The 25,166-nt window shown below is 67.9% G+C and overlaps 9 protein-coding genes across 9 annotated transcripts; 5 read left to right on the forward strand and 4 right to left on the reverse strand.

Annotated features, from left to right (window-relative positions):
• Positions 1-75: 75 nt before the first annotated feature.
• Positions 76-9,210, reverse strand: MICPUN_99765 (predicted protein; the record flags this gene model as incomplete). The annotated part of the gene is made up of 1 exon (XM_002501119.1): positions 76-9,210. The coding sequence occupies one exon, from the start codon at positions 9,208-9,210 to the stop codon at positions 76-78; it is 9,135 nt and encodes a 3,044-aa protein (XP_002501165.1).
• An 824-nt stretch (positions 9,211-10,034) lies between these two features.
• On the forward strand, positions 10,035-11,444 carry MICPUN_79766 (predicted protein; the record flags this gene model as incomplete). Its single annotated transcript, XM_002500692.1, has 1 exon — positions 10,035-11,444. A coding segment is annotated over one exon (1,410 nt), but the record flags the coding sequence as incomplete, so codon positions are not given.
• Positions 11,445-11,622: 178 nt separating this feature from the next.
• Positions 11,623-12,732, forward strand: MICPUN_57409 (predicted protein; the record flags this gene model as incomplete). The annotated part of the gene is made up of 1 exon (XM_002500693.1): positions 11,623-12,732. One exon carries the CDS (start codon positions 11,623-11,625, stop codon positions 12,730-12,732), a length of 1,110 nt encoding a protein of 369 aa, XP_002500739.1.
• A 1,521-nt stretch (positions 12,733-14,253) lies between these two features.
• MICPUN_99767 (predicted protein) lies at positions 14,254-17,977 on the forward strand (the record flags this gene model as incomplete). Its single annotated transcript, XM_002500694.1, has 2 exons — positions 14,254-15,369; positions 15,491-17,977. 2 exons carry the CDS (start codon positions 14,254-14,256, stop codon positions 17,975-17,977), a joined length of 3,603 nt encoding a protein of 1,200 aa, XP_002500740.1.
• A 75-nt stretch (positions 17,978-18,052) lies between these two features.
• On the reverse strand, positions 18,053-19,930 carry MICPUN_57412 (Multidrug/Oligosaccharidyl-lipid/Polysaccharide flippase; the record flags this gene model as incomplete). The annotated part of the gene is made up of 1 exon (XM_002501120.1): positions 18,053-19,930. The coding sequence occupies one exon, from the start codon at positions 19,928-19,930 to the stop codon at positions 18,152-18,154; it is 1,779 nt and encodes a 592-aa protein (XP_002501166.1). The 3' UTR covers positions 18,053-18,151.
• A 368-nt stretch (positions 19,931-20,298) lies between these two features.
• MICPUN_57413 (hypothetical protein) lies at positions 20,299-21,221 on the forward strand. Its single transcript, XM_002500695.1, has 2 exons — positions 20,299-20,373; positions 20,765-21,221. Exons 1-2 carry the CDS (start codon positions 20,323-20,325, stop codon positions 21,107-21,109), a joined length of 396 nt encoding a protein of 131 aa, XP_002500741.1. The 5' UTR covers positions 20,299-20,322; the 3' UTR covers positions 21,110-21,221.
• A 4-nt stretch (positions 21,222-21,225) lies between these two features.
• Positions 21,226-22,352, reverse strand: MICPUN_105366 (mitochondrial carrier family; the record flags this gene model as incomplete). Its single annotated transcript, XM_002501121.1, has 1 exon — positions 21,226-22,352. The coding sequence occupies one exon, from the start codon at positions 22,350-22,352 to the stop codon at positions 21,270-21,272; it is 1,083 nt and encodes a 360-aa protein (XP_002501167.1). The 3' UTR covers positions 21,226-21,269.
• Positions 22,353-23,070: 718 nt separating this feature from the next.
• On the forward strand, positions 23,071-23,775 carry MICPUN_57415 (predicted protein; the record flags this gene model as incomplete). Its single annotated transcript, XM_002500696.1, has 1 exon — positions 23,071-23,775. The coding sequence occupies one exon, from the start codon at positions 23,071-23,073 to the stop codon at positions 23,773-23,775; it is 705 nt and encodes a 234-aa protein (XP_002500742.1).
• Positions 23,776-23,834: 59 nt separating this feature from the next.
• On the reverse strand, positions 23,835-25,067 carry ASP1 (aspartate aminotransferase; the record flags this gene model as incomplete). The annotated part of the gene is made up of 1 exon (XM_002501122.1): positions 23,835-25,067. The coding sequence occupies one exon, from the start codon at positions 25,065-25,067 to the stop codon at positions 23,835-23,837; it is 1,233 nt and encodes a 410-aa protein (XP_002501168.1).
• Between the last annotated feature and the right edge of the window lie 99 nt (positions 25,068-25,166).

A 25,166-nucleotide genomic window follows, 5' to 3' on the forward strand; every position in this document is an offset into this window, starting at 1 on the left:
CGCTTTGTAATAAATAAGTTACCATTGTATTTCCCGTACCCGACGGGACGACGCGCTCGGCGTCGTCCACACCTCTCATCTCCCTATTGTTCTCAGCGCGCGCTTCGGGCTCGGCACTCCGCCCCTCGGGCTCGCGCCCACGCCGCCGCCCACCCGCGCGAACACCTCGGCGTCGATCGATCCCTTCACGCCCCCGCCGGCCGGCCGGCCCGGGCTCTCGCCGCCCAGCGCCGCCATCGCCGCGAACCTCTTCGTCGCCGAAGGCAAACGTTCCGGGTTTTCCTTATCGACGTTCACCGGCGACGGCGCCGCGCCTCCGGAGGGCGCCCTGGTGCCAAAGGCGAACGACGACACCGACGACGGCGCGGGCGAGGGCGACAGGCGCATGGACGTACCGGTGGGGCTCCGCCGCGGGGTGCGATTGAACGACACCGAGCCGACGGAGCCGGCTCCGACCGAGGCACCACCCGGCTGCCCGTCTCGGCCGAGCCTCGACCGCATGGCGTCGATGGCCCTCGCCTTGTCCGCAGCCTCCTCCTCGAACTTCCTGCACCGCTCCACGAGCTGCGCGATCTGCTGGTCCTTGCTGTGGCGCATCGCCTCCCACGCCTTCAGCATCTGGTTCAGCTCGCGAACCTCCCTGTTTCGTTTCTCAACCTTGGCTCGAAGTTCCGAGCACTCCGCCTGGAGCATCAGAGCCCGCGCCTGGCCACCCTGATCGCGCTCCCGCGAGTCTCCCGCGGATGCGACGCGCGCCCTCAGCTCCTCCGCGGTGCGCTCCGCGGCGCGAAGGTCGTCGACGCACTTCTCGAACGCCGCCTCCGCGCTCGCCTTCGCCGCCTCCGACTGCGCGGCGGCGGCGAGAGCTTTCCCTTCCGATTCCGCGCTCTCCTTGAGCGCGCGCGCGAGCTCGGCGAGCCTCGCGTCCGCCTTTGCCATCGCCGCCTCGTGCGTCCGCGCGTCCACCTCTCGCCCGCGCGTCTCAGACTCGTGAACCTCGGCGCGTTTGGCGAGGTAGGCGAGGCGAGCCACCGCGGCGTCGGCGGCGACGCCCAGAGGCATCTTCTTCGTCTTGGAGATGGGCGCGAGATCCGTCCTGGCGGGATCCTCCGACGCGAGCAGCGCGGCGGCGAGCTTGTCCGCGGCGTCGCGAACCTCGCGCTCCGCCGCATCGAGCCGCGCCCGAGCTCGTTCGTCGTCCCCGTTCGTCGTCCCCGAATTCTCCGCGTGGTTCGCAGCCGAGGCTTCGAGCTCGTCGATTCTGGCGGCGAGAGCGCCAATCTCGAGCTCCTTAGCCTCGACGGCTCGGCGCCACGTCTCGATGATGGATCCCACCGCGGCGAGTCGCTTCTCCACCGCAGCCTCCACGACGGCCGCGTCCACGGCACCCTGGTCGGCACCCGGGTCGGCACCCTGCGTGATCTTCTCGACGGGCGGGGACCTCGTCGGCGTCTCGGCGGAGGAGAGCGCGGCGAACGAAGCCGCCGCCTCCGCCGCGGATCTGGCGCGACGCTCAACCTCCTCCAGCGCCTCCTCCTTCGCGTCGAGCATCGATCGAAGGTGCGCGCACTTAGCCTTGTACTCGGCCAGCTCGGACGCGAGCGCGGGTAGCTCGGGGTCCGCGTCCGAGCCAGCCGCGGAACCGGCGCCCGAGCCGGAGGGCGACGAAGCGATTTTTCCCGCCGAATCCTCGAGCTCGGCGCGTGTCCGACGTAGCCTCGACTCGGCCGCGTCCAGTTGCACGCGGAGCTTCGCGGCGTCAGCCTCGAGCTGCGCCTCCCTGACGCGGCGGCGCACGAGCTCCTCGAGGAGTTCGGCGGGCGCGCCGGCGACGACGATCGAGCCGGACCCGGATCCGCCGGGCGACGCCGGATCTTTTTCCTCGGCCGACTCCGATCCGTCCTCGGCGGCGTCGCTGGGGAAAGATTCGGGATCGGGATGGCCGTCGTCGTCGGCGTTCGCGAAACCGACGAGACCGACCGCGAGCGCGCGGGCGTCCGCGAGCTCGGTGAGCGCGGCTTCGAGCCTCGCGCCCAGCGCGTCCGCCTCGGCCTCGGCGCCCCTCTTGACGTCTTCCATCTCCCTCTTGACGTCCTCGGCTCTTCGCTCGGCGTCCAACATCGCGGCGTGGCTCTCGGCGGCGGCGGCGGCGGCGGAATCCGCCGCGGCTCCCGCGCTCGCCGCGCGCAACTCCGCGGCGTCTCGCCTCTCGCTCATGTCCGCGCACCTGGCGAGGGCATCCGCGAGGTCCTTCTCGGCGGCGTCGACGCGTCGAACCAAGGATTGATGGTTTAACTTTTCGGCCTCCGCCGACGAAACCAGTTTGGCTTCGGCATCGGCGAGTGCGGATCGGTACGCGTCCGCCTCGTCCTTGGCGTTGACGAGCGCGGCGTCCAGCGCGTTGACCCGCGTTCTGAGTTCTTCGGTCGTTTTGGTCGTTTCTTCGGCCGTTTCTTGGACCGTTTTGGCCGTTTCTTCGACCGTTTTCCTCGCCGCTCGGAGCTCGTCCTCCGCGGCGGCGACGCGGACGTTTGCGGATTCGAGCTTCGCCCTGAGCTCCGCGACGGCGGATTCAGCGAGCTCGGCGCGCGCGAGCAGATGGTCCTCTCGCTCGTGCGACGCCACGTCGACGACGTTGATGCTGAGCCTCACCTCGGACACCTCGGACGCGGGTTCGGCCGTTTCTTCGACCGTTACCAACTCGGCCGGGTCGTTCTCGCCCTTGACGGGGCTCGGCGTGTTGGGACGGGTGTTCGTCGCGGAGGCGCCGTCGGAGGCGATATCCACCAGCCTCAGCTCGAGCTCCTCAACCTTCTTCACCGCGGCGTCGCGCGACTCCTTCGCCGCGTGTAACTCCTCCGACAGGGCTTCGCACCGTTCAGTCAACTCCGCCGTCCACGCGGCGTGTCGCTCCTCCTCAGTCTCCGCGTGCGATATTGCGTTTGCGGCGATCTTCTCCGCCGCCGCCGCTCTCTTTTCGAAGCGCGACGCGGCACTCTTCGCCTCCTCCAGCGCGGCGGAGAGCGTTTGGCACTCCTGCGACAGCAACTGGGCCTTGCGCGATGCCTCCCTGGCGAGCTTACGGCGCAGCGCGAGCTCCGTTTCGAGCTCGGCGAAGCCGCCGCCCTTTGCCATATCGTTGAACGCGGGGCAAGGCGAATCGACCGACGCTTCTCCATCCGTCGCGTCGGCGTCGGCATCCTCCCCTTCCGCGTCTTCTTCTTCCCCCGACGAACCCTCCGCTATGGACGCGAGCGAGTTGGCGGAGGCGCACGCGGACGAGTTCCTGGACGGCATCTTGTTCGTGCCGCCGCCGTTGATGGGCAGCGTCTGCTCGAGCGCGGCGGCGAGCGAGCCCTCCTCGGGCGGGCTCGGCCTCTCGCGGGGATCCACCGCCAACGACCCCGTGGCGACGGGGCCGTGAACGGCGTTGAGCCCGAGCGGCGACGGAGCCCGGGGAGCGGAGGAGACGGGCGCGTTCGGCGCGTGCACGGCGGCGTTGAGCTGTGCGCGCCTGGACGGCGAGTCCGCCGCCGCGGGGGGTAGCGGCGGCGTGCCGGCTCGCGCAATCGTCGCCCCAATCGGCGTCTCCGGCGACTCCAGGCCGGGATCCTCGCCGTCGTTCGCGTCGCTGTCTACCGCGTCGCCATCGGTCTCGTCTACGTCGACGGCGAGACCGATCGCGTCCGTCACGGACGCCTCAATCGCCGCGTGCGTCGCCAGCTGTGTCTCGTCGTCGATGTCGCCCGCGATCGACTGCGCCTCAGCCGCGGCTCTCTTCATCGACGCCATCGACTCCTCCAGGACGGCGGCGCGTCGGGCGTCCGCGGCGGCATCCGCTCGAGCGCCCGCGACTTCCAGGCGCAGGGCCTCAACCTCTGCGCGGAGGGACTCGGCCTCTTCCTCGAGCGCGGCCATATCCGCGGTGAAATCGACAGTGTTGTTGTTGTTGTTGTTGTTGTTGTTGTTGTTGTTGTTGTTGTTAGTGGCGTTGACGGCGGCGTCGTCGGTCGCGTCGTCGGCGGTCGCGTGCGTGGTGGGTTCAATCTCCACCGCGTCGGCGTCGCTCACCACCACCGCGAGGCGCGACGGCTTCGATGTCGTCGCCTCCATCGGCGTCCCGCCGCCCGAGGAGCCCGCGAGGAGGTCGAGTCGCTGCGGGTGAATCGCCGACAACGCGACCGCGGCGTCCTCCGAGGGCGTCGGCGACGGCATCGACGTTCGCGACGACGCCGGCGTCTCAGCTAGCTCAAACGAAGACGTCGTCGTCGAACGAGCATCTTTGCCTTTCTTCGCGGTGGACGTGTGTGAACCGAGGAATACGAGTTCTCTGACGTCAGCCTCGAGCGCGGCGACGTCCGACGCGAGTTTCTCCTCGGCGGCAGCCTTGGCTTCCAGCGCCGCCGTCAGAGCCTCGCGAAGCTCTCGCACCCTGTCGCTCGAGTCTGCTTCGCGAAGAGTCTGCTTCTGCGACTCCAGCTTGGCGGTCAGCGTCTCGGCGCCCTGCGCGGAGGCTAGCGCCGCCGCCGCCGCCGCCGCCGCCGCCGCCTCGGCGTTCTTTAACCGCGCGTCGGCTTCCGAGAGCTCCGCTCGCTTCGCGGAGAGTTCGGCGGCGGCGCCGGCTCTGGACTTTTCGGCAGCCTTGGCCGCTTTCTTCAAGACGGCGCACTGCTGCTCGAGCTCCTTTGCGCGTCTCGAGTTCTTCGCGCGATCCACCTGCGACTCCCGGAGCTTGGACTCCGCCTCGGCGACCCTCTGCTCGAGGTCTCTCAGCTTGGCCGTCGATTCCTTCGCGGCGGACTTGTGCCGATCCACCGAGAGCTTCAGCTCGCGCCTGAGCTGCTCTTGCTTCTTGACGATGGCGTCCAGCTCAGCCGCCGCCTTGTCCGCCACGTCCCGCGCGTCCACCGCCTTCTTCTTCTCCTTTCGCAGGTCGTCGTGCATCGCCAGGCGCGTCTCGTTGAACGCAACCTCCAACTCGTAGTACTTTTTCTTTCCTCGCTCGTACGCGTCGGCGAAGGATTTTCGCTCCCGAACCGCCGAGTTTCTCTCCCGAAGAGCCTTGAGCCGCGCGCCCCTCGCGCCGACGCATCGCTGGGCGAGCATCGGAACTCTCGCGCGGAGCGCCAGGTTCTCGCGCCGGAGCGCGTCGACGCGGCGGAACACCGGTTCAGCCACCGAGACGCCCACGTCTACAAAGGCTCGAAGCGCGGCGAGGTCCGAGTAGAGCTCATCCGTTCTCCGTTCAGCCTCCATCGCCGCGCGCTGGTACTGCGCCGCGGACGTCTCCGACTCGATGAGCGCGCCGGCGAGCCGCTCCGACTCCTCCGCGAGTTGCGCGAGCTGCCCGTCCGCCTCGGCGGCCGCCGCCTCGGCGTCCGCGGCTGCCGTCGCCGCCTCCTCGGCTCGCGCCGCCGCCGCGTCAGCCTCGGCGGCGGCGGACAACGCGCGTTCCTCGGCGGCGTCGAGGCGCGATTGGAGGTCCGCTGAACGCTCGTCCGCCGCGACGAGCGCGTTCGACGCGTCTCGCGCGACGATGGCCCGTTCCTTCGTTTCCGCATCCTCCGCGGAGCGCCTGAGTTCCTTAGCCTCCGTCGCCAATCGAGCCGCTTCGGACTTGGCGGCGGCGGCGACTTCGCCAAGCTCCGCCGCGCGCTTCTCAGCCGATGCCAGCTCACTCCTCAGCGACGCCAGCTCGGCACCGGACGCGGACGCGGCGGCTTCGGCGTTCGAGGCGGCTTCCTTCGCGGCCGCCAGCTGCGTCGTAACGGTCGTAACGGTCGTGAGTGCCACCGTCCGCTCGTACACCACCGCGTGAACCCTCGCGGAGAGTTGCTTCGCCGCCCACGTCCCGCGAGCCTCCGCGGCGGGCGCGACTTCGTCCGCGGCGAGCGCGCGCGGGTTCGAGCCGTCGACCTCGCCGTTCGCTTCCGTGTGATCCCCCTCGGACCGGGGCATCGCCGGCGCGTCCTCCGCCGCATCCGACGTGTCGTCCCGCGATTGGACGCCCAGGAGCCCGTGGTCCAGCGTTTTCCCCGTGGGCGGCGCCAGCCGAGCGGGCGCGAGTGATTCGAAGTTCGGCACCGGGGGAGAGTCGTTCGCGTCCGCTCGCGTCTCCGGGGCGTACGCCCCCGCGACGGCGCTGTCCAAAGCCGCGAGCACCGCCGCGAACGCCCTGCGGAACTCACCCTCCCTTTTCTTCGCCGACGCCACCTCGGCGTTGACCTTCTCGGCGCCGTCGTAGAGGAAGTGGACCAGGTCCTGGGTCTCCTCGGCGTACGCGGCAAAGTATTCGCCCGCCGCGTCGACGGCGTCGTCCGTCGCGCTCTCCGCCAAAAGACGCGCGGCCGCGATCTCGTCCTCGAGGGACTCGACGCGTTTAACGGCGTCCGCTAGAGCGTCTTTGTTCGCCTTCGCCTCCTCCCGAGCGGCGGCGTATTTTTCGCCAATAGCGAGCAGCTCCTCGTTGAGCTTCGCGACGGTGTCCTCGTCGTCGGCGCGGGTGCCGAGCGCGTCCGCCACCGCCGCTCGCAGCTCGCGGATGCGCTCGGATTTCACCTCCACGTCGGCGTCGGCCGAGTCCGCGCGGATCTTGTACGTCGCCGCCGCAGTCTCCGCGTCTTCGGCTCGCCTCAACGCTCGTTCGCACTCGTCCCTCGCCGCGTTCGCGTCCCCCTCCGCCGCCTTCGCCTTCGTCTCCGCCGACGTGAGCGACGTCTTCAGTGTCGCCACCTGCGTCTTGAGCGAGGTGACGATGGCGGTGAGCTCCTCCGCGGACGAGACCGCGGCGGCGGCGGCGGCTTCCTTGGCGACGATTTCGTCGGTGGCGCGAGCCGCCGCCGCCGCCGCGCTAGCTTCCCGCCGCCGCGCCGCGTCTAGCGCCGCCGTCGCCTGCGCCGCCTCCGCCTCCGCCTCGGCCTGCGCCTCCCGCGCGGCGCTCGCCAGCAGCTCAGCCTTGGCCGCGCGCGCCTCCGCGCGAGCCCTGAGCGCCTCCGCTCGCTCGACTGTCGATTCGGCGTTTTCCCTCGCCGCCTTCGCCGCCGTCTCGGCCCTGTCGCGCGCCTCCATCGCCGCCGACGCGAGGTCGTCCGCGTCCGTCGCCGATTGTCGCGCCAGCTCGTTGGCTTCCGTCAGCGACGCCAGCTCCTTCGCGAGTCGTTCGCACTCCTTTGTCGATTTAACGTACGCGTCGCGTAAAGCTTCTGCTCCGTGTTCAAACTCCGTCGCGGCGTCGCACCTGCGCCTTAAATCGTCCGCTTTATCGCGCGTCTCGCACAGCCGCGAGGCGAGTAGGTCGGCGGCGCGCTCGACGTCGGCGGCGAGCTTCGTCGCCTGCGACGCGAGCATCGGCGTGGCTTCGAGCCTCTCCTTGGCGGCTTTGTCCAAGTCCAAGCCGCCGCCCGGGCCTTCGTCTCTTTCCGGGTTTTCGCCGGCGAAAGCCCGGAACGATTCGTCGTGCTCGGCGGCGAAACCCGGTCCGGTCTCGGACGTGGCGTTGCGAAGCGTCGCCCTCGCCCTGCGAAGCGCGCTCACCACGGGGCCCTCAAGCCCCGCGCACGCCGTGTCCAGTCGGCGCCGCAGGTCTTCGATTTGCGCCTCCTGGTCCGCGATCATCGCCTCGCGGGCGTCCTGCGCCGAGAGCCTAGCCTTGAGCACCGCCACCTGCGACGTGAGGTGATCCAGCTGGTCCCCCGCGTCCGCGACGAACGTTCGGTGCGTCTCCTTGAGCTCCGCCAGGGCGCGATCCGCGGCTAGCCTTCGCGCCTCGGCGTCTTCCAAATCCCTCCGGCTCGCCTCCCTCGCGGCCTTCGCCGCGGCGACGTCCGCGGACATGGCGCCCGCGGCGTCCTCGGCGGCGGCAGCCTGCTGCGCGAGGAGATCGCGGAGCCTGGCGAGCTCGCGGTCGTCCTCTTTGAGCCTCGCCGCGGCATCCGCAACCTTCTTACGCAGCCGAACCGTCTCGGCCGAGGAACTTTGTGAATCGCTCAGCGCGGAATCCCTCGCGGCGCGCGCGGAGTCGGCCGCGACGCTCGCGCGCATGGCGCGCTCGACCGCGTCGTCGCGCTCCGCCTTGAGCGTTTCGATGGCGCGCTCCATCTTCTCCATCGCCGCGCGCGCCTCCCGCTCGCGGCGGCGGGTCACCTCCAGATCGAGCGCCGTTTGCGCGGCGGCCGCGTCGGTCGACGGGACGACGCCGGAGACTCGTGGCGGCGTTGGCGCGACGACACGGACGCGTTCCTCGTCCCGGGTGCCGCACAGCTGCGTTCCGTCTCCGTTCGGGCCCGGGGTGGCCCACGCGGGGTGCTTCGACGCCGGCGTCTCGTCGCTCGCGGCGCACAGCTGTGCGTCGCCCCCTAAGTCCTCGGCGTCGAGCCTGCGCTGCCTCGCGAGCTGCTTCGACGCGGATGCGCGGTGGCGGCGGTGTCGGTCGCCGACGTCGCCGGCGCCGACGATGGCGGGTTGCACGTTGGCCAGGTCGTCGTGCACGGGGGGCTCCGCGACTTGCGTGATGGGCGAGAGGGTGTCGGGGAGGTTGTGATGAAGCGGGTCGCCGCCGCCGCGCCCGCCGGCGCTCTTGGCGGGCGTGGGATCACCGACGGAGGAGAGGAGGTGTCGGGAGGACATCACGTCGTCCGCGGCGGTGGTATCCTCCGGAAGCTCCGACGCGTCCCCGACCGCAAACGAGGGCGAATGGCGCGACGACGAGGGTTCGAACTTTCGAAACGCGGACGGTCGCCCGTTCGCAGCCTCCATCGACGCGGCGACGCTGTCGACGCTCGCCCACGTCTGGATGGCGCGCCACTTCTCCACGTCAACCTCCTGCGACGATTTTGCGGATCGCCTGCCGGAGCGCGATCGCCGAACGCCGCCGTCTTCCGCCGATGCCTGCTTCGCGGGGCTGGCGTTCACCGCGGTCGTCTCCGAGGCTCTGTTTTCGTCCGCGTTCTCCTTCTCGTTCGCGGCGCCTCCCCCTCCCTTCGCCGCGCGGTCGATGTAATCCATCGCGGCGTCGATCGCGCGGAGTTTATCGTGGCCGAGCTGCCTGGCGCGCGCGATGGGATGCGGCGGCGAGGACTCCGGTGCTCGAGCCTCCTCGGGCGCGTCGTGCGTCGACGGTTCCTCGTGCAGCATCGACCTGAGCTGGCGCTCGGCGCGCGCTCTGACGCGCGCGCCCTCGCTCACCTCCGTGATGTGCGACTCGTCCAGCATCGCGAAACGCGCGTGCGGGAACCCTCCGAAGCCGAGGATGCTCGCAGGCGACGCCCGACGGTACGGACCGCACTGTGCGCGCGCCGTCGCTCGTCAACGCCGAGGAACGTGATTGTTACTGGCGCCCTCCAACGGAATTCAAATTTCCGAGTGAGATCATGCGGAAAATCGGGGTTCTCAGTGGGCAAATAGAGAGACCTAATAGACAAATACAAACAAAATATGTTTACTTGTACCTGGGAAATGAGTCAGGGGAAAGCACCAAGTCGTAAGCCGCGCGCGCGAGGGTGCAGGCTCTCGCGCGCAGTCATCCTCGACGACGCAAATAACATCACGTCGCTCGGCACACTTCATCTGGCACCCCACCCACCCAACACGATGGGTAACGCCCAGGTGGCAAAGGCCGAGCTCCCCGACGACTCCGACGATGCACGCGCGGGCGCCACCACCCCCGGCGGCGGCCTCAAGTCGCGCGCGTCCCCCAACGGCGGCGTGCTCTTCAAGTTCGACGTGTCGTCCGAAAAGTACGAAGTCGCCGCGCCGAACGTCACTCCCGAGCTGACGGACGACGGCGATGACGAGGCTCCCCGGTGGATCCTCGAGGTGGGCGAACGCTCGAGCGCTTTGATATCCCCGATCTTTGGCGCCTTTGAACCCCGCGCGCGAGCGTCGTCGCTCGCGGGGCGACGGAACGCTCCAGATCGTCCGTCCCCCTTCTCAGATCCTGACATCTTGGCACCCCCCTTCCTTCCCCGTGTACACAGGTTGGCGACGTGTCGTGCCCGATATCCGACCAGTGCCGCCTCGTCTCCAACCACCAGGCCCGCAGGGTCGACTTCTTCGCCCCCGGCTCCGGAGTCTACGCCGTGCGCTTCCACTCCAACGAGGGCTTCGCCGCGTTCACCGAAGCCTACCGCGACGCGCTCTTTGAAAACACGCATGGAATGCGAGCCTCGGACGATAACAAGGAGAAGGTGTACGGCGTCGGCATGTCCGCCTGGGCGCAGGGCGAGGACCACCCGGACGCGGTGTGGGACCCGACGGACGAGCGACCGCCGGGGGACGCCGCCGACGCCGACGCCGACGCGATGGAGGAGGACGACTACGAGGACGAATCAAAGGGGCATCACACCGCCTCCGGAGAGGACGTCCTCGACATGAAGATGGGAGCCCTCGATAACTCGTTCCTCGTCCGCGGCAACGCGGTGGACGTCTTCAGGAACCAGGCCGGCGGGGCGCTTCGCGACGCGAACGTCCGCGTGTCGCTCAAGGATGCCGACGGGGCGTTCATCACGCCGACCAAGGGCATCTTGGCCGACGCGGAGCAGTCCATGCTGCTGCTCTCGCCGGAGACGGGCCGCCGGGATAAGATCTACCAGATGGACCTGGAGCGCGAGTGCGTGGTGAGCGCGTGGGGGTGCAACAAGGACGGGGTGGACGTCCCGATGACGGACATCGTCACCGACAGCAAGTCCAGCCAGATGGAGGCTGGCCGCGGTACCTTCCTCGGTCTGGACGATAACCGCCTCGTGCGATGGGACATGCGAATGGAGGGTGGAATCGCTCAGACGCTCGCGTCACCCACGCTGGGGTACGCCGACGGGCATGATTTCGCGCGCGGGACCAAGTTTCGGTGCATGGCGACCACCGGCGACGGGTGCATCGCGGTGGGCTCCGAGGATGGAAAGATTCGACTGTACTCGGACAAATCCATGCGACAGGCCAAGACGTCCTTCCCGGGACTCGGCGCGCCCATCACCGCCATAGACGTCACGCACGACGGCAAGTGGATTCTCGCCACGACGGACACGTGCCTCGTGCTCCTCCACACGTGCGTCAGGGATGCAAAGTCCGGCGACCTCACCACCGGCTTTAAAACCAGAGCGGGCGAGCGCATCCCCGCGCCTCGGTTGCTCAAGCTCAAGCCGGAGGACGCCGCCAAGGCTAAGGGCGCGCCGCTGGTCAAGGGAAAGTTCACGTGGGTCACGGAGCAGGGTAAGCAGGAGCGTTGGATCGTCGCGTCGTGCGGTACCTACTCCATCCTGTTCAACTTCAGGCGCGTCAAAGCCGCCACGGCGCCCGAGCGCAGGCTGTTGGAGTACACCGACTACAACGTCGTGGCGAAGGACGCGCAGATTGCCGAGTCCACGTTCGTTCACGAGAAGTTCACCGGCAACGACACGCACCTGGTGATTGCCACGACCAAGGGCGACGTGTTCTGCGCCGGCGGATAGGTTCGGTGGACCGCGAGGAGAGGAGTGTAAGGCTTAGCACGACGCTTGCAACGATTTTTGTTCGCTTGTAACTTGACGTAACTTGACGTCGGCCCGTTTGAGAAGAGGGGCTCATCACACGGGGGGTTGCGCCCGCGTGGATTCCTCGTCGCGCCGTCGCGGCGGGTGAGGAAGTCACATGGGGGTGTGCTGCTCCTGCTGTCGCCGGAAGACGATCGAGGAAGACGACGACGAGGACGACCTCGCGGCGACGACGGCGACCGCGGCGAAAGACGCCGACGCGAAGGACGTCAAGGTTGACATCGACGCGGCGGTGTCGTCCCTGGACGCGGGCACCGTGGAGATCGTGGTGGCGCGGCTTCGCACGGTGGACGCGCGCGCCAAGGCTTTCGAGGAGCGCGACCTCCCGCTGGTCCTGACGCTCTACTACCGGAGGATGTCGCCTCACGCGGTGGAGGGCGGGCGCGGTGCCGACGGCACGTGGGTCATCGTCGACAAGAAGGAGTGCCTACCGAACCGTCACGAGAAGGGCGCGATGGTCGTCAACTTCCGCGAACGCGCGCTTCGCGAGCTCAGCAGGCACAAGGCACCGGTGTTCAAGCTCCCCGCCGCGTTCGATCTGAACTGCCCGATGCAGCTGGTGTGCAGAGACCCGGGCGGCGCGCTCGACTCGGACGAAGATTCCGACGACGACGCGAACGGATCGAGCTTCTCGGGCGGTACCCCCTCGAGGCCCACCACGCCCGCGGGAACCTCCGCGACCCGCGGGTCCACGCCGTTCAAGGACGGCGTGAACAGGCCGGTGGCGCGCAGGGAACGCGGCGGGAGGAGCGCGCCGAGGACCGTCGGTGAGCTCAAGTTCACGATTCTCGACCTCGTGCGAAAAAATAACCGCGAGTGGAAGACGGAGCTGACGACTACGGATCGCGCCGGTCGCTTCGGGGACGTCGGAATCAAGACCGCGGACGTCACGCTGCGGCTGACGCCGAAGGAAATGACCAGGGGGTGGACCAAGCAGACCAAACCCCGCACGCCCAAGGAGCTCCTGTCGTTCGAGACGCTTCTGGAACAGCTCAAGGCGGATGCGAAGAAGAAATTGGAGGAGCGAGGTTTGGCAGGGACGAACACGAGCTGGGATAAGGAGAAGCAGGAGAAGGAGGCCGCCTTGGCGCGCGGCGAGGACGGTCGAACGCAGCGGGGCTTGGCGGGAGCCAAGCGGACGAGGTACAACGGCGCGCAGAGGCACGGGACGCTCACGCGGCGCGAGAATCAATACGCGGCGCACTAAGTTAAGAGTTAGCCAAATGTAGTCAAATCCTCTCTTCGTAGACGATGATGTCGTCATCCGGTGGATCTGTACGGGGATGTCCGCACAGATGTCGGTTCCTCCGCCTCCGCGTCGGGCGGCTCCGGCGAGGGATCCCGTACCCCGTGCGTCACCTTATCCCCAGCCTCGTCCCCGCGCGTCTCGTCGTACAGCCCGCGGAAGCGCTCGCCGTGGATGGAGTGCGCAGCCGTCGGATGCGAACGCGGCGGTGACTCGTGGGTCGCATTCATTCCTCGCGGCGACGCCGGGTGCACCGGCGGCTTCGGTCTGAGCCCCCTAGGCGTCTGCTGCCGCCGCATCACCTCGCGCATCATCTCCCGCAGCTCCCCGATCTCCTCCCGAAGCTGCTCGTTCGCGTCCAGCGCGACGCGTTCGTCCATCGCCGCCGCCTCCTCCGCGATTTGGCGCTCCGCTTGAAGCGTCTCGAGCTCGGCGGTTCGACGTTTCCGCTCGGCTCGCCACGCGCTCCTCGCGCCGCCGCTGGGATTCGATCCCGCGACCTCCCGCGCGAACGCTCCACCCCCGCGCGGCGGTCTCAGAGACGTCGTGTCGTCCCACGCGGCTCGGGCGTTTTCGTCGGCTGCGGGCGCAGCCGCGAACGGCGCGCGGGGCGCCCGGTGCTTAAACGAGGGCGCGCGCGTCGTCTCGTCGCCCCTTCGCGTCTCGGGGTCGTTGCCGAATCGCGGCGCGCGCGAGCCGCCCGTCATGAGCTGCGCGTGGTACCCCATCACGAGCCTGTTGGCGACTCCCAGCTCCGACCGGAGGCGCCTGACCGTCTCCCGAAGCCTACCGTTCTCCGCGTTGAGCTTCTCCCTCTCCTCGTCGGACATCGGCGGCGGCGGCGGCGGTCGCATCGAGTTCGCGACGGCCATCGCGGCGGCGACGGCCGCCGCGATCGATTCCTTGTTCACGATCGGCGCGTCCTCGTGGTCGTCATCGTACCCGTCGTCCGGGTCGACGTTTTCAAAGTCCTCCCGAACGTTGTAATCCCCGACGCCGGCGTCCGCGTACGCGTTGGGATTGGTGCGATTTCGTCCCGCCCTGCTGCCGGGCCTCGACCACCACCCGTCCGTCGTGCCGCTCGCGTGTCCTCCCGCCTGTCCCGCCGCTAAACGCTCGAACGTGACGTTCGAATGTAACGCTCGGCTGGAAAGGTCCCGGCGCGAGCCGACGCGGGTGCCCAGTCTGGACGCCGGAGCGGACCGAACTCTCGCCGAACTCTCGACGCGGTTCGGTAACGGTCCGTAACGGTCCGTAACCGCCGCACGCGAATTCGACCTCGACATCGCCGCCTGAACCTCCGCGTCCATCCTTCGAACGTCCATCCCGCGGGACCCCGCGCCGCCGGCGTCGTCGTCGCTGATGGCGTAATCCGTCTCACGGTCGTCTTCGCCGTCGTCCCGATAAAAATACGCCCCGCCGCGCCGTCTCGCCGACTCTCCGCGTCCTCCGTCGCCCCGTAACTTCGCGACGCTGTCGGTGATGCTCCTCAGACGCTCGCGAAGGCTCTTGGCCTCCCCGCCGGGCCTCCCCGCCCGCGCCTTTTTGGATTCGATGCGTGTTCGCGTGCGAACGTCGGCGTCGGCGGCGTCGGCGGCTCGCCTCAGCGACTCGGCCAACGCCTCCGCGTCTGCCCTCGCGAGAGGCGCGTTCATGATCGCAGCCTCCGAGATGGTGCGCGGGTACCAACTGTCGCGCGGCGGTGCCTCGCCCACCTCGGCCTCGCGCGTCATCTCGACGTCCAGCGCTTCCGCCTGCGCGCGAAGCTGTTCGGATCCCGTCGCTTTCGCCACCCGCCGAACGGTGTCCATGACGCTGCGCATGCTGCTCGAGAAGTCCTCGGAGACGAACAAGCCCGGGATGGCGCCGGGAGTGGCGGACGAGCGCGGAAACGGGGCGGTCGCGGGCGTGCGCGCGGCCGAGACGGCGGCGGCGGTCGCGGGCGTCGCTGCGGGGGTTTCGGGAACGCGGACGGCGGCGGGCGCCATCCCGGCGCGCATCTGCGCCGGCGTCACCAGCGGCGGATCACGAATCTGCTGCATCCACTCCGGGAGGTTCCACTCCCCCGCCGTCGCCACCTCCGCCTGCGCAGCCTTGGTCCGCTCCAGGAGCTCGTCCGCGTGCTTGAGAAAGTCCTCCATGTTCTTCATGCTGGCCTGGAGATCCGGCGCGAACGCCGTCGTCGCCGGGGCGGGGGAGGAGGCTCGAAGGCGCGATGCTGGTCGCGACGAGGGCCTGCTCCCGGGCGCCGGTGACGACGCGCGGCTGCCGTCGCCCTTGCGCAGGAAGTTCTTCTGCGCGGTGCCGAGGTTCAGGCTCCCCGGCGCCGAGTTTTCGCGCCTGGGCTCCCCGGGACGCGGGGGGCGTATCTGCGTTTCGGGTGGGGCGGGGGGGATGATGTCACTTTTTCCGAGTGGGGTACTGGGCGGGGCGGTGGGGTACCGACGGGGTGCCGAACGGTCCGGCCGGACGTGGAAAAGGGGCATCGAGCCGCTCACCCTGGACGGCGGCGTGAAGAAGCCGTCGTCGCCCATTTCCGAAGCCGCCGGCGCTCGGCAGCGGCCGTCGAGCAGCGCGAGTCGCGACTGGCGGAACGCAGTCTCGGAAGGCCCGCGAGAAGAAATAACGGCTCTTTGGCCGGACATGGCTTGGTCGGTCGGTCATCGAACGAGAGAATTCTCCGCCTCGGCACCGCCCGAGCCCCCACTCCCACTGGTAGGCTCGGCAGGCGACGCCGAGGGAGCGGGCTGTCTCGACGGGGCGGGGGGGCGGTCGAATGGTCGACGGAGACCGATCGTCCGGCGCGGGAGCCGGTCGAACCCCGCCTCTTGGCGCGAGGGGCCGGTCGTCGTCCTTCCCCAATCTCGCGCAGAACGCGTTCGTCGCTGCGCTCGGAGTGGGCGACGGGGCGCCGCGCGACGCCGCGGCCGGCGCGGCGCCGGCCGGCGGGTCGGACGTCGGCGAGGTCGCGCCGGCGAGGGCGAGCGCGGCGTGGTACCTTCCCCCGCTGGGTCTGCGACACCTGTCGGAGGTGCGCGCGAGGAACCTCGTGCCCCCGAGAGGCGCCGAGCACTCGCGAGGCGCGGGATTCAGGTTCACGCTCGCCACCGGCGGTGGCGCCGGCGAGCCCGAGGCGGTGGTGTACACGTCGGAGGTGGCGACGGACACGCTGAACCCGGACTGGGAGCCGCTCGACGACGCGGACCTCGAGCGACGCGTTCGTCGCGTCGTCGGCGCCGCCTCGTCCTCGTCCCACGAATGCGCAGATCTCGAGAACACGGATGACGCGACGGCGGACGCGACGGATCATCGCGGCGTTCGTACCACCGATCTAAAGCTGACGGTCTGGCACGTGGAGAACCCCGCGCGCGGCGGCACCGAACGGAGAGTGTTCACGACGCGCCTCGCCCTCGACGACCTCACGCGAATGCATCCGAACGCGACCGCATCCTCGACGCGACTGTCCGTCTTTGGCCCATTCGACGGTTCCGCCGACGCGGAAGGGGTCGGACTAACGCCGCTCGGAGGCGCGTCCGTCTCCTCCCCGCCCCTCGCGTTCCCGCCCAACACGCCCATGGTCCGGCTCCTGCCGCGCCGCACGCGATGGGGCCTCGGAGGCGGCTTGGGCGGGTACGACGCGGGATACGGCGGGGGTGGCGGGGTAGCCGGGTGGCACCACAGCTGGCACGTTCCGGGAGGACGCTCGTGGCGCGCGCTTCGCGATGACGCACATCTGGCGGATGCGGCGGATGCGGCGGTCGCGGAAGATGCCGTGGACGCCCTCGACGCGTCGAGGGCGTCCGCGGAAGGAGGAGGTGTGGAGGGAGGGAGCCGGGCGGCGGGTGGCGGCGGGGGGAAGGAGTCGACGAGCGGGTCGCCCCTCTCGAGAGCGGGCGCGGGGTCCGGCGCAGCCGTCGGCAGGATCGAACGCGCCGACGCTCGTGCCCTGCGAGCGTCAATCGATGCGATCGTCCACGCCGCCGCGGGGGTGGCGCGCGCGACGCTTCGCCGGGACGCGCTCAGGGACGCCGTCGGCGAGAGGCTGGGTTCGGCCGAAAAGTTTGGGGCTTTCCGGGGGACGCGTACGCCGTCGCGCCCTTCGCTCGCGGCGTTGCGGGGGATGCTCGTCGACGCGAAGCTCGACGTCGCCGCGTTGCGCCGCGACGTCGAGGCGCACGGCGAGGATGCGCGACGTCGAACAGCCGTGAACGCTAAGCGCCGCGAGTCGTTAGTCGCCGGGTACGAACGACTGGCTCGGGCGCGCGTCGCGCTCGGAGAAAACGCCGCCGCTCTCGCCGGCGCGCGCGGCCGCGGCCGGCTGCACCAGCAGCAGCGCGCGCTCGTGGCGAGGCGGTGGCGGCTCGTCGCCGACCTCGCGCGGGTGTTCCCCATCGCGCCCGTTCGGTCCGGCGGCGACGACGACGGAGGAGGAGGAGGAGGAGGAGGAGGGGGAGTGGGAGTGGGAGGAGGAACCGGCGGGAAGCAGAAGCGCAGTTGGATGGTCGCGGGCGTTCCCCTGGATCTCGGCCAGTCGGGCAAGCCCAACGGAGCCGGCTCCCTCTCCGCCGCCATCGGCCACGGTCTGTTGCCCGGGAGCACGGTGTCGCAGTCGGAGCAGGAGCGAAGGGCGTCCGCGTTGGGCTACGTCACGCAGGCGGTGCTTCAGCTCGCGGCGGTGCTCGACGTTCCGCTTCGATACCCCGTCGCGCCGGGCGCGTCGAGGAGTTACATATGCGATCTGCAGCAGACGTGGGCGTCTTCGCATGCGTCGAGGGGTGACCGACTCGGGGGAGGTTCGGGCGTTACGGACCGTTACGGACCGGGCTCGCCCAACGCGGGCGAGGGAAGTTCCTCCAGCGCGTACACGGAACGCGCGGTGATGTGGCGGCGGTACGAGTTTCCCCTCTTCGCGGACGGCGCGTCGGGTAGCGCGGAGAGCACCAAATTCACGTACGCGGTTTTCCTGCTCAACAAGGACTTGGAGCAGCTGCTCAACGCGCACGGGTTGCTCGCGGTGGGGCCGCGGCAGACGCTGCCCAACCTGCGAAGGCTGTTGCACGGGAGGACGAACCGGTGCGAGGTTGTTTCGGCGGCGGCGGCGGGGGGCGGCGGCGGGGAGGTGGACGAGTCGGTCGCGTCGCGAGTCGCGAGCGGGGAAGAAAACGGCGGCGGTGGGTACGAGGCCACCGTCGCGCTGACGCGTTAGACGATACCGAGGCACGACGTCGTAGCAAACGCGGGATGGCGAGGACGCGCACCACGCACGGGAAAGATTTTGCGTAAAAAAAACGATTAGATACGGTTACAACAACACGGACGGAGCCGGCGACCCGGGTTTTAGGGCTCCTCAATCGACGCGTACGCTCGTCGCCCCTCGTTTTCAACTCAGCTTGATCCTCCTCCACTTTCCGTCTCGCCACATCGCGGCGTAGATGACCGCCTGCAACACCCTCTGCCCCACGTAAAGCCCCCACATCCAGTTTAGGTCGAACCCAAACCTCGTCACCCCAAAGTACGCCACCGGCAGAAACAGGAGCCACTGCGTCCCGATGGAGACCATCGCCACGCGAGCCGCGTCGCCCACTCCGAGGAGCGCGTTTTGCATCGTCAGCGACAGCGCGTCGCCGGCGACGGTGATGCCGGTGAATCGAAGCGGCCACGTGGCGACCCGTATGGCGTCCTCGTTGGTCAGGAACACCTTCAGGAGCACCTCGGGTATGAGAACCGCGATGAGGCCGACGCCGAACATCAGCGCCGCGGTGAGCTTGGCGACGTCCCACGGCCACTGCGTGGCGTCGTCCACGTCGCCTCGCCCCAGCGCCCTGCCGCTGAGCGCGCCAGCCGCGAGTCCCATCCCCATGCACGGCAGCACGAGCGTGAGCATCAGGTTGATGAGCACGTTCACCGCAGCCGTCTCCGCGGTGCCGAGCTGACCGACGATCCAGTACATCGCCGCCATGCCGGTGGCGAACAGCAGGTTCGTGCCCGACGTGGGCGCCGCCTGCTTGAGCAGAACCTTGAAGTCGTTCGCGCTGGGGAAGCAGCAGCCGAAGCCCATGTGCTTGGCGCGTTGGAAACCCATCCGAAGGTAAAGCGCTGATCCCACCCACACGCTGAACGACGTCCCGATGCCCGCTCCCACCACTCCCATCGCGGGCACACCCAGCGCGGGCACGCCGAAGATGAGCGCGAGCGACAGCCCGATGTTCACCGCGTGCATTATCAGCAGGGTGTTCATGTAAATCTGCGGCTGCTGCGCGGCGTTCCAAAAGCCCCGAAACGCGAAATTGATGCCAACCGCGGGCACCGCCGCGAGCCGGGCCTGGAGGTACGGCACCGCGTGCTTGATCACCTCCGGGTCGGCGGTGAGCCTATCCACGAGCATCGGCGCGTTCGTGTACGCCCACGTCGCCATCGGTATCCCGAAGAGGAGGCACAGCATGAGCGCCGCGTTCAGGGGCACCGCGGCGACTGACGATTTTCCTTCGCCGATGCGCCGCGAGGACATGGCCTGCACGCCCGACGATATCCCCTGCAGCGCCGCCTGGCACTGAAAGTTCAGCGTGCTGCTTATCCCCACCGCGGCGACGCACGCGGTTCCGAGCCTGCCGACCATGGCGCTGTCGGCGAGGTTCAAGACGTTCTGCGAAGCCATGCCGCCCATGACCGGGAGCGCCTGTTTGGCGACCATCTCCACCCTGTCCTGCGACACTCCGAGGACGCCGTTCGTGATGCCGATGGATCGAAGGAACTTCGACTTGGGTTCGGGGGCGATGTCCTCCAGGGTCGAGTTGCCGCTGCCGTCCTCCCTGGGTGGGGGCGTGCCCACGTCTTCGGCCAAATCTCCCGCGAAGGGATCCCCGCCGGACGCGTCCGCGTCTGACGGAGAGGTGCCGCCTATGGGAATGGAGGCGGATCCGATGCGGACGCTTTCGCTTCGAGATTTAGCGTTCGAGACGGGCGTTGTCCGGACGCTCACCCATCGGAGCCGACGGCCGTTGAGCGCACGTGACGTCACGTCGCGTGATGACGAGTCAGAATAAATCTGACAAATAACGACGGGGCGCGCGGCGAGTGGGGCCTGCCGTCGGTTGCGGTCGAGACGGCTCGCCGACGGCGCGATGCGCGGTGCCGCAATCGCGATGGATCCCGACATCATCGCGACTCGATCGAGCGCCCCACCTGGAGGCCTCGCGCGAGTCACGAGACTGGCTCCAAAGGGCGGCTGGCAGGTGGGACAGGCTGTGAAGTTCTGTAGCCGCGTTATTTTTGCGCGTTTTTGCGCCCGCCGTGGACCCGAAAAGGGGCTGGATCTCTGAATGCTTTCACGTACGTCAGTCACACACAGATTGGTATTTGCGTTTCTGTCCGTTTCAAGCACCGCTCTGGGTGCTTGCTCGTGTGTCTTCTGGTAATTTAAATTAATTAAATTCCGCCCGCTTCCACCTCCTCCGCCCCAATCGAAGCAAGTTTCGGAGCGAGGACTGCTTCGAGAGGAAGCGCGTCTGTACGCCACTACACGTCACGCACGAGTCACACTCGCACGTAAACATGTCCGCCTTTACCGTCTCCGCCAACGCCGCCGCCCTCGGCTCCGTCAAGGTACGCGCGTCACTCCATGCCACCGCCGTTCCGGGGGAATGGAAGAACTCGGCAGTTTCCGCCGCGAATCGGTGCTTTTCCCCGTGATGAAGCGAGCGCGAGAGGCGACCGAGGCGGGGACGCGGAGGGCACACGTCGCCGGAAGACCCCAGCGACGCATCTCATGGTGCCTCCACTGAGCGCCGTATCGCGTTCCGGGCTCTCAGCGTCGTCGTCCTCGCGTCCGTGACCCGATGCCGGTCGAAGCTTTATCCACAGAGGGTAGAGGGTTTTGGTCCTCACCCAGCCGTGGATTTCCCTCGCGACGCGAATGAACGTAGCTGCTGCAGCTCGAGCCCCTCGTCACCGCCCGACTGACGATCCGAACCCGTCCGCTTCCTCTCGAACGCAGGGCCTCAAGGCTCGCAAGGCCGTCTCCACCCGCCGCGCCTCCGTCGTCGCTCGCGCGGCGCTCAAGCCCTCCGACCTCAAGCCCACCGGCAACCGCCTCCTCGTCATCGCCGACAAGGCGGAGACCAAGTCCGCGGGCGGCATCCTCCTCACCTCCTCCACCGAGGCGTCCGGCCCGGGATCCTCCGTCACCGGCAAGATCCAGGCCGCCGGCCCCGAGTGCAAGTCCGTCAAGGCTGGCGACAAGGTGCTCATCAACGGCTTCGCGGGATCCGATTTCGAGTTTGCCGACGGAGAGAAGGGGAAGTTTGTCACCGAGGACGACGTGCTCGCGGTTTTGGCCTGATTCTTTGTCGTGCGATGCGCGCGCGATCGCTTTATTAGGAGGATGAGAGAGAGTGAGAGAGAGAACGGGCATCACCCGGCTTTATTTGTAATAGCACGCACCGGCTGAGAACGTTGGACACAACAAGAATCGTTTACAAGAAGAAATCTACCGCGCCGCCTTAGTGGTCGTCGGGCTTGGAGGGATCGTGGAAGTGGAACTTGGACGCTCCGACCGCGTTCATGACGATGTCGAAGATACCGAACTGACCGGCGGTGAGCGTACCGATCATCACGCACCTCGCGGGGAGACCCTGCGTGCACAGCTTCCAAAGGCCGGTCTCGGCGGCGATGTTGCCGAGGCGCGAGAGCATGCCGCCGCTGCCGCCGGCGCCAGCCTTGTTGATCTTGGACAGGAGGGTATCCGCCGGGTGCGAGATGATCGCGGCGGTCACACCGGCGATCACGCCGGACATCAGGGACACGGACACGTTCTCGGATTGCGTGCAAGTCTTGGGGGTCTTGCCGATGGATTCGTAAATCTTCTCCGCCGCGATGCCCTGCACCGCAAACTTGGCCATGGTGTACGGCACCTGCTTGGCGAGGATGGGCCCAAAGCCGGAGTAGAACGCGTTGACGACGCCCTCCTCACCGGCCATCTTGGTCATCGCGCCGAGCATGGACGAGGAGTACGAGGGGTTGGACACGAGGCGAATGCGGGTGGCCTCGAGCGGGCAGAGGAAGATGTCGGCGATGAACTCGGCTGCGGCGGATGCGCCGAGGTAGATGGAGTTGCGGTTATCCCAGGTCTGCTGCGGGGTCATGGAGTTGGCGGCCTGGATCTTGAAGTATTCGACGCCTCCGAACTTGAACCAGCCCTGGACGAAGTAGCCGAAGGCGGTGGGGCCGAGGCCGGTGAGAAGCGCGCCCGCGCCCTCCTCCGCGATGACCTTGTTGAAGCCCTGCATCATGCCGGTGTACTTGGTGGGCTCGAGCTGGATGCGGGTCTTGACGACGTCCACGGGGGTGAGCGCGCCGTGGGTCACGGAGCAGCAGATCCCGCCCGCGAGCGCACCCTTGAGGAAGTAGTCCAGACCGTACTCCTGCTGTGACGCGGCCATGAAACCCGCGGCGGGGTGCTGAAAGGTCATCGAGGGGGCGAAGCCGCCCGCGGCGGGCGCGGCGCCAGCCTTGGCGGCGACCACCGCGGAGGCGGCGGTGGGGGTGTAAAGGGAGGACGGGAAGTAGGACTTGAAACCGTGCATGGCTTCTTCCTGCGCGTTCGGGCGGGTGGAGGAGAGGCGGGAAGGTCAGCGGCGGTCGTCGTCAACCATTGGGAACCGCGTTTCGACGCCGGGATGTGCGTCAGGGTTACGCGCGGCGGGCCGACGCGCGCGCGAGAGTGCGCCGGCATCGCCCGCGAACGACGCCCGCCCGCGACCGGCGATGCGCCATTCACGCGCGGGATGCGCCGCGGGCTCGCGCGAACCATCCACCGCCGCGATCGGCGCGCGCGTCCGTCGGCGGTCCCCAGGGGCACCGTTTGGAGGCGTGAAGGAAACATCATCATCATCGGGCCGTGGCGGATTTCGAAAGACGCGAGCGCGCGTTCGGTCACGCGCGGCGGCGGGGGATCCGAGTCCGGCGCGCCGGTCGCTCACCTGTGAAGCGAGTGTCGGCTTCGGGAGAATGCGCACCGCTTCGCGAGTGCGACAGTGCCGAACGAAGGTCGATCGAACCGCGGTTTCTGCTCGTTGGCGCTGCACTTGCCAAAAAAGAATCGTCCAATCAAATTCGTCGGTGCGATCGGAAATATCTCGACGTGAAGATCGCACAGTGCCTAACCATTTACCCATACGTACAAATATCCAAATAAGACTTTTACAATCATAAATACGACGCGATCCGATCGTGTGGTGTTCAGTTCGCGTATATTTCACCATGATGCTGCTCAGACTCGGAGGCGCCGCACGCGGGTCCGCCATGTCTGCCCAAAAGCTGGGCGCCGGCGTGCACACGCTCCTGTTCGACCTCGACGGCACGCTCTATCCCATAGAGAACGGGTACGAGGAGAAAGTGCGCGAGAGAGTGTTCGAGTTCATGGTCGACGAGCTGAAGGTTTCGTCCGTCGAGCAGGCGAAGGAGATGTGGTGGGAGCACTTCAAGGTTTACAACCAGACGCTGCGATCGCTGAGGCAGGGCATGGGGTTCGAGTTCGACAGGGAGAAGTACTGGTCGCACATACGCGGGGATCCGGCGGACTTTCTCCAGGCGAACTTTGACGCGCTCGAGATGCTCCGATCGTTCCCGGGTTGTAAAAAATTCGTCTTTACGAACTGCGCGGAGAAGCAAGCCATCGAGGCGCTGCAGGTGCTGGGATTGGAGGGAGAGTTCGACGGCGTGTACGGCGCGGACTTCATGGGGGACGTTTGCAAGCCCGAGCGCGCGGCGTTCGAGGCGGTCTGCGCCAGAGCCAAGATTGAGCCGAACGGCACAGTGTTCTTCGAGGACAGCGTCAAAAATCTGGTCACCGCGAAGGAGATGGGATTCACGACGGTGCTGGTGAGAGGCAAGACGGCGGCGGAGGAGGCGGGACAGAACGGGGGATTCAAGCCCGACGCGACGATATCGGCCGTCAACCTGAAGGAGCTCCGCGAGGCGCTCCCGGGGTTGTTCATCGGCGCGTAAGGGGCGGCGGCGACAATAGGCTTAAAAATCAATTTCCAACGCGTTTCTACTGATACCCGTCACTCCACCGTGAAGGAGTCGACAATGGCGTTGGCGAGGTACTCGCACTTGGCCTGGCTGAGCCCCGCGAGGGAGATGCGCCCGTCCCCGGTCATGTAGATGGCGTGCTTCTCCGTCATGTGCTTCACCTGGTTCGGGTTAAGCCCCGTGAAGCTGAACATGCCGATCTGCCTCGTCACAAAGCTCCAGTCCTTGTCCGGGTTGAGCTTGCACAGGTTATCGTAGAGCATCGCACGAACCGTCTTGATGCGCCCGGCCATCTCCCCCATCTCCTCGTTCCATCGCGCGAACAGCGCCGGATCGTTGATCACCGTCGCGGCAATCCTCGCGCCGTGCACCGGCGGGTTCGAGTAGATGGCCCTCGCGATGCGGTTCATCTGAGACAAAGTCTTCGCCGCCGTCTCCTTGTCGTTCACCACGGCGTTGATGGCGCCGATGCGCTCGGCGTACAGCCCGAGGTTCTTGGAGTAGGACTGCGCGCAGAAGAACTCGATCCCCCTGCGCTCGAACAGCCTAGGGGCGTACGCGTCCTCCTCGAGAGATCCAGACGCGAAGCCCTGGTACGCCACGTCGAAGAAAGGAACCAGCCCGTTCGACTCCACGGCGTCGGCGATGGCGGCCCACTGTTCCTTGGTCGGGTCGACGCCCGTGGGGTTATGCGCGCAGCCGTGAAGGCAAATCACGGACCCCGCCGGCGCGGCCTTGAGGTCGGCTATCATGCCGTCGAGGTCGAGCCCGATGGTCGCCTTGTCGTAGTAGCGGTACTCCCTCCACTCCACGCCGGCGTCGGCGAAGATGTTCTTGTGGTTGCCCCAGGTGGGGTTCGGGAGGTACACGACGGCGCCCGGCATGAACTTGCCGATGAACGCGGCGCCCACGCGCAGGGATCCGGTGCCCGAGAGCGACTGCACCGTCGCCACGCGGCTCTCGGCGACGGCCGCGGATCCCTCGCCCAGGAGAAGCTTGCGGGTCGCCTCGTTAAACTCGGCGAGTCCCTGCATGGGGAGGTACTCCTTGTCGTAGTCAGCCTCGATCATGCGCTTCTCGGCCTGCCTGACGACGTCGAGGACGTAGGGCTTGAGATCCTCGGTGCGGTACGCGCCGACGCCGAGGTTGAGTTTGTTGGGATTGGTGCTCTCGCGGAAGGCGACGGAGACGCCGAGGATGGGATCGGCGGGGGCCTGCTCCACGCCGGAGAGGAAGGAGGGGCCCGCGGCGGCGCGAGTGCTCATCGCGATACGATCGGACTGCGCGTGGATGGATGGATGCGGCGGGGTGGGCGCGGCGTTAGCGCGTGGACCGTGCGAACCGTGGTTCGTGCGATCGGTTGG

The sequence above is a fragment of the Micromonas commoda genome, chromosome 3 (assembly GCF_000090985.2).
Source record: "Micromonas commoda chromosome 3, complete sequence".
In the NCBI taxonomy this organism is placed as follows: Eukaryota; Viridiplantae; Chlorophyta; class Mamiellophyceae; order Mamiellales; family Mamiellaceae; genus Micromonas; species Micromonas commoda.